Source organism: Oreochromis aureus, linkage group 1, assembly GCF_013358895.1.
Source record: "Oreochromis aureus strain Israel breed Guangdong linkage group 1, ZZ_aureus, whole genome shotgun sequence".
NCBI lineage: Eukaryota > Metazoa > Chordata > Actinopteri > Cichliformes > Cichlidae > Oreochromis > Oreochromis aureus.
In genome coordinates this window covers 33,985,877-33,998,217 of record NC_052942.1, presented here as the reverse complement: position 1 = coordinate 33,998,217, position 12,341 = coordinate 33,985,877, and the positions used below count along the sequence as shown (strand labels likewise).

General features: G+C 38.5%; 1 protein-coding gene across 5 annotated transcripts in view; it reads left to right on the top strand.

Moving 5' to 3' along the window:
* Nucleotides 1-10,690, top strand: part of LOC116325554 (thrombospondin type-1 domain-containing protein 4) — a 46,213-nt gene extending 35,523 nt beyond the window's left edge. For all 5 annotated transcript variants that reach the window (XM_039612899.1, XM_039612897.1, XM_039612898.1 and 2 more), the window contains 11 exons: nucleotides 1,003-1,207; nucleotides 3,728-3,903; nucleotides 4,078-4,174; nucleotides 4,348-4,539; nucleotides 4,949-5,078; nucleotides 5,497-5,701; nucleotides 5,900-6,073; nucleotides 6,815-6,988; nucleotides 7,109-7,288; nucleotides 8,298-8,442; nucleotides 8,627-10,690. In XM_039612899.1, the coding sequence (XP_039468833.1) occupies nucleotides 1,003-1,207; nucleotides 3,728-3,903; nucleotides 4,078-4,174; nucleotides 4,348-4,539; nucleotides 4,949-5,078; nucleotides 5,497-5,701; nucleotides 5,900-6,073; nucleotides 6,815-6,988; nucleotides 7,109-7,288; nucleotides 8,298-8,442; nucleotides 8,627-8,769 (1,821 nt within the window). In that variant the 3' untranslated portion in view covers nucleotides 8,770-10,690. The remainder of the gene's footprint in view (nucleotides 1-1,002; nucleotides 1,208-3,727; nucleotides 3,904-4,077; nucleotides 4,175-4,347; nucleotides 4,540-4,948; nucleotides 5,079-5,496; nucleotides 5,702-5,899; nucleotides 6,074-6,814; nucleotides 6,989-7,108; nucleotides 7,289-8,297; nucleotides 8,443-8,626) is intronic.
* The last annotated feature ends 1,651 nt before the right edge of the window (nucleotides 10,691-12,341 follow it).

Genomic DNA, 12,341 nt, shown 5'->3' with positions numbered 1-12,341 from the left:
GAGCTCACCCCAACTACCTTAGTCCACCCTTGGCCACTATTTCTTCTTCCACCTCTCCGTTCTCTCTCTTTTCATCAGTTTCTTATACCCTTCTCCACCTGTTTCTCCATTTTCCCACTGTGTTTCTGTATTTTCACTGTTCTGCACCTGATTTATGGTGATCTAGTTCTGCAAAATCCATGGGGATGAGCCTATTTTTTTCTTATATACTTCCTTTATATTTGTTTAGATCATTTCACTACAGGAACATATGTGAAATGGCGCAGTGAAATCGACCAGTATTGGTCTTCTTTGTTGAGGGTTATATTTAGCAGTTTTTTATGCTGAGGGGAGTATGCTGGGATTACAGCAAGTGGAATGCATCAGCTGCATTACGCCTGGTGAAAGTTGTAATCTGATTTAGAGTTTTGAAGGTGGCTGTTTCGTGTCACAATTTCTTTCCCTACCATTATGTTGGTAAATATGGTTGTACTGGACTTATGCTTATGCTGTGAGATCTAAAGCTTAGCACGTCTGACTGTATGGTAGCGCACTGCAACCAGTTTTGACTTCTGGGCCACCTGTTTGCACAGTGACAGACTTTTACTGCCGGTTTGACTCAATTTATGGATTGCTGATGTTAACTGTTCTATTTTTACTGTGACCAAGTATCCTGTAATTTATTGCCACCAGTGTGATGAAGAAACCTCACACTGTTGAAAGGAAATTTGCCATCAATTCAGAGGCTGTCATTCCAAAACAATGCCTTCTGGAAACTAACGATGATCGTGCTAATTAGCCTTTCTTATGTTATAGTTAAGTAAATGACTTCATTGTATTTATTTAGCAGATTTTTGATCTATATGATCTGTGTTTATTCTACATAATCTCTGTTATTCCTATTTTTTTCACTAAAAATATTTTATATACTAGCATGATTAGCACACTTTACTGCTGCTTCACTAAGTAAAGATTATCACTATATCTCATTACCTCCTTATTACTTTTCTCTCTGTCCCACAGAGTCTAGGATGCGATGAGTATCTCGGATCAGGAAGGGTGGTGGACAAGTGTGGCGTGTGTGGAGGTGACAACACAACCTGTAGGCTGGTTTCAGGAGTGTTCAAACATAGTTTATCCAAGATCGGCTACCACAAGATAGTGGAGATCCCAGAAGGAGCTACCAAGATCAATGTCACTGAGATGGTGAAGAGCAGAAACTACCTAGGTGGGTGGTAAACATACTCACAGAATACTATGCTGTAGCTGTACTGACGAAGACTAGCCAGGGAGAGCAGTTTTCTTGCTCATGGCTGGTTTCCTTAATTTTATTCTAGCTGCTGTATTGCAGCTGGGTGAATGTATCCGTTAAGTTTAGCATTTTAGCCAACAGAACTGCTTTAGACTGTTTTCATTATGAGCACTAACAAGTTATTTAAGGCACCTAAATTAAAATTACATACTTTTCCCCCCACTTTTTTGTTACTCTTTATTAGTTTGGCATTTGTTCAGGCAGTCAAGATCAGTAGGAATCCTCAGTGGATCTCAGCCATGGCCAATATCAGCTAATGCATTCTGTGTTTTAAGCTCCGTTAGCCTGACCACAGTTGTGCTCAAAGTCGCGTTGTAACTCCCCTTCACTCCATCTTCCTTTCATGTTCTTTCAGTGCCATACCTGTTGTCACTGAAGCCTGATGTTCTGTACAGTCTTACAGCTAGTATCTCCTCCTCGGGCTTTGTGGAATGCTGGACGTGTGTGCTCTCCTAATAGAGCCAAAGAGAGTTAAATTAAAGTAGAAGGAAATTACAATGTTCTTTTGACTACAGTGGCCCTGAATGACCTGTAATCTAAAAGCCCCGCCTCCTTCCATAGTGCTTACTCCTAGTCAGTCTTTACTCTCTGCCATGCTGTGCTGGGCATATTCTTTATTTAAACGCAGATGCCAAATATAAAAACTTTTCCGTTCACATCACGTTATATTTCATTGCATATGTGACAGCTAAATGAATTATGTTTGGAAAAAAAATAACAGAGATCGTTTCTTAGCAGCACATCAGTCATTCTATAATAATATTTTGACATCTGCTAGTTTACTTGAGAAAAGAGGTTTTAGGTATTAGTTGCTAAAAGTGTGTGAACAGTATAGAAATGCTTGAATGTGTGCCATATACTTTAAATAAGAGGCCTCTAAGAGTGCTTGTTCTTGGTAACTGCTAATTTAGCTGTCTCGCAGTAAATAGAGCATTTTAGTTTCCATCCTGGTTTACAGTTTCATTAGTCACAGTTTGCTGCAGAGTTCTGCTTTCAGCAGCTCAGAACATACGTCAGAAAACCTCCATCTGCCATGTGTAGTGTTACATGTATGACACCAGTGACAGGAAAGTCATGAAAAGAAATCATTAAATGATGAATGTGAGAAAGGTTTGTTACATCAGCACTAAATAAGCCTGAGCAGGTAGCAGCTGTTTGTTACATTTGTTTTATTAAACAGCATTTTTCTTTTTAGGATCTCTTTAGCCTTATGCCTGTATCGCCACCCACCGCTGTCTTACCGTTGTTTAGTGGAGCCTCTCAGTGACCCACACTTTATAGATAATTCAACTTTTTGCTGAGGTGCAACACTGGGACAGTAGTGGCTTATTTTCAGAAATGACTGTTGGAATGTCAGACATTGTTTAATGAGAACCTTGCCCTGACTCAGCATTGGGTTTAGAGGAAGAGGAGAGCAGTCCTGGTCCCCCCCCCCCCATCCACCCACTCGCAACTGCTTTCCCTGAGGAAAGTGCATAAACATGCTTTCATTACAGGATCTTACCCTTCAGGACTCACAATCTTTTTTAATTAAAGTGCGGAATTTCACCACTCAATAAAAAAAATAAAAAAAACTGGAAACATTAAGACGACGAATTCAGTGGCTGCCTTTCAAACCCCAGCTACTTAGATGCCAAGTATGTTCAGCTTTCTTTAATTTGAACTGACCATTTATATACACAAGTACACAGAGCTATGTACAGACAAAAAAAATACTAGTATTTATATGAAAAACTTTGCTGCACCTTATACAGCATTTATAAACTCTTCATTCTTCATTCACACATAGCAAGAAAGAAACGTGTGTATTCTAAGTGGATATGTTTTCAGTTTAAAAATCTGTGGCACATTTATAAAGGTAAAATAAAGAGGAATGATCTGAAAGTGTTATGCATTGAATTGATAAAAAGATTACAAAGTTCCAGGGAGCAACATATGTTTCAAAATGCAAACGAGACTAGAATCAGGCAGGAGCCATCAACTATATCCTCATCACGTCCTTGATTTTCCTTCAATAGGCCTTTGTTCTACGCTCTGCATCTCTAATAGTGCTTTTAGTTGTCCAAACACTCCTTTACAAGCCTGTCTAATGTTACACTTCTAATGTCTTTCTAATGGCCCTTTTGTATTTAATCCATGAAATCAGTGGAAAAACCTCTTGGGAGATTTTGTTACAGGATTTGCATGAAAGATTTGCCAGCACAAACAGATTGTCACATTTGAAAAAGACATTGCTCTGAAAGTGCATGTGAGAGCTTTTATTCAGTTAGCTACTGTAATTACCTTTTTGGGTTTGAGCCACTTTAAAAAAGAATACAGATCCCATTATGCCAAATAGTTTTATATTAAACAATAATTATATAGAAGAGCTTTTTGGTTACATGTTTTTCTCATGTCTTTGTCAGTCTTGATTGTCAGTCTCTCTGTGTCTACCAGCTTTGCGAAGCCGATCGGGGCGATCAATCATTAATGGAAACTGGGCAATTGACCGGCCAGGAAAGTATGAGGGTGCAGGGACCATGTTCACCTACCGCCGACCCAATGAAATCAGTAGCACAGCTGGGGAATCCTTTCTCGCTGAAGGCCCCACAAATGAGATTCTGGACGTTTATGTGAGTAAAAAAAATCAGCTTGAACCCCAAGAAAGTTACGGTGGTGGGTCTCCTTGTTTTTTTGTTCTTGCTGACCTAAGAAAGGGCATAAAATTTTGAAAGTGCAAATGCTGAAAGGCTTTTGCACTGTTGTGTTTTGAAATTGTTGTCTGAGTCTCATCTACTTTCACTCAGATGATCTTCCAGCAGCCAAATCCTGGTGTTCACTATGAGTACGTTCTCCCATCTGAGAAACTCGTGAGCCCTCAGCAACCAAGCCACAGACCAGAAGGTAAATAAGACCCACTTTTGGCCCCTCCTACTGTGTACAAACAACCAAACAAGCAACCAGTGGAGAAAATAACTTTTAGATATATTAATAAGTGCGTGTTCGTTGCAGGCCTATATATAGCTAGCTATATCTATCCATAGAGTATATCAAATTGATGACACTTCACATCTTAGGGAACGCTGTGAATGGACAGGATGGATACGACCAGGAGAATCATCAGGAAAACTTTAATTCAGCTGGCAGTGGAAGGTATTCGCCTCCTCCCACTGAAAACCAGGTACCCTCCGTACAGCCACCCAGACGTGAGAGAGAGTACAACTGGAAAGTGACTGGTGCTACAGAGTGCAGTGCTTCCTGTGGTAAAGGTTAGTTAAAGAAGTTTGTGTTGAGCATTCTTTTTCTTTTTAGTTACAGAGAGAGTAATAAAGTAACAAAACAGTGAAAAAAAGTTTGTTTGAGGTTTTACAGTTTTCTTTGTTGTGTATATATATCTGTTTGTGATGCAAGTCTGCATTTATATGGCATTAAATATAATGTTACACCCAGTTATCAATTATGTAAAAATTATGTGTCTCCGTGTGCACGTTAAACTATACCTAAAGTCAAAACTCAAATGTTGCATTGCTAAAACATTAATCATTTGGTCTTTATGACATTGAGTAAAATATGACTTTACTAAACTTTTAATTGCACAAAAGATTTTCCCATACGGTATATACAACAATCAAAATTTGTTTCAGGAGTTAGTTCCTAAATTAAAGTTCCACTTTTTAGGTTTCAGATATTCCATCTTTCACTGTGTCAACCGGCTGACTCAGGTCCAGGTATCGGACTCTTTGTGTGACAGCAGCAGCCGACCAAGTCCACAGGAAGAGGCCTGCAACTTGCAGTCCTGCCCAGCATTGTGAGAAATTTCTCCTCTGTTTTTAGAGTGCAAATTGCAGATGACTAAATTTAAAAAGTGTTTTTTATTCTACATGCAAGTTGACTTAATAGTATGCATGTATGCAATGAAGCCTTAATAGCTTTGTAAGCTGTAAATATCCCCCCAGTGTTCGAATTTTCTATCCAGGCATTTCAGATCACACTGAGAGATGACGAGGAAGAATGTATTTTAAATTTTACCATCCATGTGGAAATATTAATACAGTGTTATTTAAAATTGTTGTTTTAAAATATAGAAATGAATGATTTGCAGGTGAAACCAAGTTTTTTACATCATCTTAATTTTGTACAGTTTCTGTCCCTAAAGTAACAAATCACAGAAAAAACAACAAATGAATTTCGTTTCGGACACTAATGCTTTTCATTTTATTTAATAGCTGGGATATTGGAGAATGGTCAGAGTGCAGCAAAACCTGCGGCCTGGGCATGCAGCACCGGCAGGTCTTGTGTCGCCAGGTTTACGCCAACCGCACCCTCAATGTCCACACGAGCCGCTGTCGACACCTGGAGCGGCCTGAAACTGCCAGCACCTGCCAGCTAAAGATCTGCAGTGAGTGGCAGATTCGCTCAGAGTGGACTTCTGTGAGTGGCAGCAGTCAGACTTAATTTAACTTACAAGACTTTTCTGAACTGACCCTGAAGTTATGAAAATTATCTTGAATCTGTTCTCCTATCTAAATTGAGCAAATAAGCACACTCATGAAAACAAAATTGTACAGTCTCTTTAGCTATACATACCTCCATAGTACAACACTATCCATGTAGTATGTATCTTCATAGTGCTCTGTGCCATGTGGGCTGGGTCAGAGGTCACGAGAGGTACACTGTGTCAGCAATGTGGGCGACTTTGTTCCTGATGAGGAGTGCAACATGAATCTGCGGCCCAATGATGTGGAGAACTGTGATATGGGAACTTGTGCCAAGAGCTGGTTCTACACTGAGTGGGGCAACAGGGTAAGTGTCAGCAGGAGACACAGTAACTTTCATTCATTTCTAATAACAGAGCTAGTCTTTGTATACAGAAGGTCTGTCTTCATCACCCAAGTAGCTATTCTTGATGGCCAGCTGATATACATACCTTTTGATGATTTTGGCAGGGAAACATACAACTAAGGTCAGATAAAAACTTTCATGCCTATGAGTAAAACTATGAGAAAATAAATCAGTAAAGACAGTGGTTGCCAAGTGATCATAGGCTGTGCTTTAGGCTGTTCCTGCTTTCAGGTTACATTGCATGACTGTTGTAAGCAGCAGAACAGATTAGCCATGAACAAATACTAAGTTCTTGCAGGGAAAGGAAGACCTCAGTAGATGACATGAGAATCCAACAGAACCGGGCACGTGTTTTTTGTTTTACAGTGATGATACCATTTAACTTCACCGCGATACAATAGGACTAATAGAGGAAAGTGAATGACTTTAATTTTGCAATGTTGCCTAGATTCCTCTAGATTTGAAACATACGAACTACAAAGCCAGCTAAGATATGAAGTTTCAGAGTGGGCACAATTAGGTTCTCTATGTCCTCCTCACAAACTCAGACCACCTTTGCACAGATTTGACTTGTGTGCTTTCTATTTAATGTATTTTTCACTCTATGTTTCTACTTTGTGCAAAAAAAACAAAACAAAACATAGAGACTTTCTTATTGGCTTGATTAAATTGACCTAAACTCTAATACTTTTTTCTCCACAGTGCTCAGCTGAATGTGGCATGGGTGTACGGACCCGGGGAGTTCTCTGCCTGACCAACCAAATCAGCAGTCTCCCTCTGGAAGGATGTGGCAGCGAACGACCCGCAGACTCTCAGGTCTGCAACAACGGTCCCTGCGAGAATCGAATTGAGTGGTTCACAGGACCCTGGAGCCAGGTATGAGCGCAACTGGATTGGTTACACTGTACTTACGGGGAAGTTGTCAAATATGTAGGACTTTACATTAACATGTCACATGGGTTTTTCTGTCTTGATTTTGTGTTTAACTGAACATAGTGCTCTGTAGAGTGTGGCACCGGCACCCAGCAGAGGTCAGTGGTGTGTTTGATGAAGTCAAATGAAGGATTCACTGTCATGCCACCGTATGAGTGCTCATCCCTGGACAAACCTCTCAGCCAGCAGAGCTGTAGCCTCAAGGCCTGTGGAGCAAAGTGGTACCACACTGACTGGAGTGCTGTGAGTAAGACATAAAACCCTCTATCACAGTTTAGATGTTTAGAATCCTTAAAACGACTGATAATTTGGATCGTTCTTGCTGAAGAAATCACTTTAAATCTATTGTAGATGGTTGCTTGAGTTGTACATAAAAGTGGTGTAGCCACTGTGATGTCACTCATTGGTTTGCGGGCACTTTGTTTTGAAGCCTTAGGTATTTTTTTAACCGCATATCACAACTGGTAGATCTGTCTCTGTGGAGACTTCATAGCCAATACGGCAGCGACTTGTCAATCACACATAGCTCTTTCCTAAAGCCAATCCTATTTTTTTCATTTATGTTACTCTAAATACTAATGAACGTCAAGCCTTATTAAAATTTCTTGAAACTTGCCCATGAGATTGCAAACTCATCAGGACTTTTTTTAGTTTATAAATGATTTTCTCCTTGGCTTTTATACTATGTCTTTTTAAAGCAGAGGAGTCGCTCCCTGCTGTTCATTAAAAAGATTGCAGGTTATAGCCTCTTTACCATTCAGAAAGGCAACTATCTGTGGCTGCTGATGAGTCTCCGGATTAATAGATAATAAGTAGGTTATAAATTTAGGAAAAAGGGTATCTTTCATTTGCTATGTACCATTTTTGTTACCATTTAATATGTAACAGTTGTATTTAAACCCTCTAAAATGTGTCCTGGTATTTTTGACATTAAATAAATTTAAAGTTTAATTAATAATAATTAAAGTACATCAATAGCGCAGTTTCTCTTGAACCTTTCTCTTCAGGATTTTGACTGGTCAGATTTAACTGACAGTACCCAAGAAACCCACTAAACTCAGATTGGTGCCTAGCATCACCTTTTTACATCTGACACCTCAAAACCAGATATCCCATTTTCCCTATTAGAAATTTAATTGAAAAGATTGATCAAATTTTGATTGTAATGTTTAGAATATTCGCTGTGATATCCTCACTGACTTTAGGGCAAGCATATGAGAATGATTACTGTCACTGACTCTTGCTCTTCAAGTGCTCAAAAACATGTGAAGGAGGTTTCCGTGTGAGAGAGGTGCGCTGTCTGTCTGATGACATGCTGTCCAGTGAGGGCTGCGATGTGCAGTTGAAACCAGAAGAGAAGGAGGACTGCAACCCAGAGCCCTGCATACCTCAGATAGGTCAGTCAACTTTTAATACAACTGACCTGAATGAATATTTATTGATGATTTTTGGCATCCTTAGGAACACATTGTTAGCATAATAAAGGGAATGTCATCCCAGTTTCCCTGAAACTCTATGGCTCCATTGCCATATCTTTATTGAATTATATTATAGTGTTGTAAACTCTTATTTTGTATTCAGATGAGAACTGCAGAGACAAATACTTCAACTGCAATGTGGTGGTCCAGGCTCGCCTCTGCGTGTATGATTACTACAAGACAACATGCTGTGCTTCATGTTCCCGGGTTGCCCACAAACAGTCGACCTATCACCGACAAAGCTAGCGCTCTCTACCAGGGTCACTCCGCTCCATGGTGGTCCAGAGTCAGTACCCCCTGGAGGCCCTCTGGTCCTGTGGCAGCTGGGAAGAATAGACTGGCTGGACCTTGCCTAAAATAGGCACTTGTTGTTTTTGCCAACTGTGGAAAGTGAAGAAGGGACATTTTTGTTGGTTTATTTGAAGACAGCTGAGGGAAAAATGGTGTGTGCCAAGAATCCACTCACTGCAGATGTCAGCTGGGGTGAGAGGCATCAGTATCAAAGTGGAGAATCTAAAACACTTATAGGATTTGATCTGTGTCTTATTCAAAGAATCCCTCTTCTTTGCTTCAGTGGGAACAGTTTGCAGGTATTGTTTACCGACAATGGCTCTTGTGGATTACTTATGAAGAGGAGAGCACAAGCCGACTGTGTAACATGGACCATATATGGTTACACAACAGAACTCAGATTTATGGCAGTTAATGTAATCGCACATGTTATCAGTTATTTCACATCCACTGCTGACCAAAGATATGTAACCTCACCAAACTGCCGACAGTAGCAGATCATCACCTTTTCCTGAAAAACAAATACTGTGCACCTTCCCTGCTGCCGATTGCATATATTTGACTGTTTTCTGGCAAACCATGTCTTTTTCTCCCTACACAGCTACGAGGTCCAAAAGCAGCCTATGTAATATGTATGTAGAAATGTTCGTATGACAATGTGAATGATAAAAAATGTTTTTCAGGCTTCTTGGACAGCCCAACACTCTCCCAGTAACTGAAGAGAAAGAAAGATCTCCCTCTTTATTTATTTGCGTGGTTCCCCGTTGTTACATGAACCACCCGTGGTCTCTTTTTAGCTGTGGTGATAAAACTTTTGTTGCCTCTAAAGTAGTCACAACTTTGAACTCAGTGTAGGCATTTCACAGCCTGGTGGATGACAGAAGCAGATAATCAGAAATCCTTTTGCATTTTTGGAGAGTTGAAACTAACTGTACATATTTCTTTATTTCTAGTGGAATATGATCATTCCACACTGTGTAATTCCTATGAAAAAATATATATACTGAATTATCTATAATATATTATTTACATTTGACTCTAAAGATAAATCATTTCAGTATTTTACAGTTCTTGACATGGTGATACATACATCCGGTTTCAATATAGTAAATCCTTATTAGTGACCAATCTTTTTCTACTATAAAACAGCCATTTTCAGTTTTGTACAAAAGTGCACACAGTACCTCTGAAATGCTCAGCTCTTGTTGTAAAAGCTATTATTGTTTCCCTCCAAGAAAGATTAACTTACCTCTGATTCACAAGTACTGTATCCATGTGATATTTTGCAGATAGTTTCCTCTATCAGAGAAATAACTATTTTTAAGTGCCAACATGATGGCATGATTTTTAATTTTAATCTTAATTCAATCAAGAAACAACTGAGTTAAGTATTCAATATATGACTGCAACTAATAAAACATCTGTATTTGCTTTATTTTAGATCCCAGCTGTTCCGCTGCTAATTTTCTTGAGGAAATAGGCAGTAGACTTTTCAGCAGCTTTTCCTTGTGAATCAGTTTCACATCACATTGTGCATTCTTTTTTTGCAGCAGCAGTTAGAGTTTGGCATGTAGAGCCTGAGCTCTTCACTCCCAACAAATATATTCAACACAGAAATTGTTGTAGATCCTGGAGTGATGGAGAGGGAGCAATGCATGCAGTGATTACTTATAGTCTTTCCTATGAAGATATTAACACTTTAAAACATTGAACTTAAGCATAAGCATTGAACTTGCAAACGTGTTTTTGTTTTGTTTCTAGTCGATTGAAAAGATTAACAGGTTTAAACTAATGACATTTCACTTTGCCATCTAATCTGTATTTATTGTATTACTGTAAATAAAACCAGTGAAGCAAATTATTGCTCACAATATGAGCCATTAGTATATCCACTGACTTAGCCCTGGTTCACAGCATTTTTCTTCTGCTAGTACGCATTCAGTAACTCCAGTGGAGCGACAGCGTTTCTGTATTTAGCTGTCGAAATTGTGGAAGTGTGCAAAAATCACCACCACAGAATGAAACCATTTGTATTCAGAGCTCAAACAACATTTAATCTTCCCCCTACTCCTGCCCTCATCATGAACTTCTTCCTGCAGCTTGACCCCTTTTTATTTCCCTCTCACTTCTGCACCAATCGTTTCTCTATTATTGATGACACATCAAAATTCCAGGAACAGAAAAGTGTTTTCATCCTCTACTGTCTTGAGACATTGGCTGTTAGAGGAATATTTACTGACTACATGTTGTGATGCAGACAACTATAGAATTGTGTTGTGTTCTAACCTCAGGGTAACCTCCTACATCTTGCACATTGGCGGTCAGTAGGTGTCTTAGACTATGGGGCATGAATACAGAGCCCACGGTGAAACTTCATTATATCCTCCAAACTGCCATACAGAATACTGGTCTCCACAATCTCTTGTGGGTGAATTCTTAACCAAGTGCTGCATGTCAGACTACAAACTTCTTAAATAAAGAGCAGAAACCCATTTAACTTCTTTGCAAAACCTGTAATTAAATTATTTCATATATAGACAGTTGACAAGATAATAATGACCTCAGGTATAAAAATTTGATAAGACAAACAAATATGTAATACAATTTTACCAGACATGAAACATAATGTATGAACATTATGTTTGAACATTTTAAAGTAATACAACAAAATATAAAGAAAAAATAATATTTATTATTTATTTATACTTTCTTTTAATCCCAGCTCCTTCAGTAAATAATCCCCACTTTTTCTTTTTGTTCATGCCCCACCCTATCATAAACCCTTTCTTACAATTTGTTACATGTATTTGGTTGTATAAGTCCATTAACATATAAATTTACAGATATTTAATACACATACACACACGTATAAACTGTAAATAACACAGTATTGGTTATAATTAACTATTTAATTTAGCTTCAGTTTTGTTGTAAATCAAAATATTGTCCAAATTACTTTTTAAAACAAAAGTTATGATTTCCATTAAGTTGCATACTGCATTTTTATAATTTGTATGCCTCTAAAAACGAGTGGCCTTTATAAAGAAAATGTGATTTACAGGACTCTTTCAAATCTGAATAATTTTCCACATCACTAAGTGATAATGTGTTCTGGGATTAAAACCATTAAATAAAGCATTTCAGTCCATAATCACACAGATTGCAGTCCCTAAGTGTTTAAGTCTTTCTTAGATTTTAGTAAAAAAAGAAAAGAAAAAAAAACTCTAGACACTGTGCCTCTGTTTTTTAAGCTCTCCATGACCAGGAAAAACACTCCAAGAAGTATTCATTACTTGTGGCCTTCATTCTAAAAGACCAAACTATGATTAGAAGCAACATCTGAAAACACTTCTTCCATGACAATGCTGTGCGCTGACAGCTAAAAATCTTATGTTCCACAGATATTTGATTACGACAAATCCCTCCAGTAGTGTTCCAGCTTTCCGCACGATTGTGACAAGCTGAAAGGTAGAAAAAAAGCAAAAAATAAAATAAAAAAATAATAATTTATCAAAGGAGAGATCAGA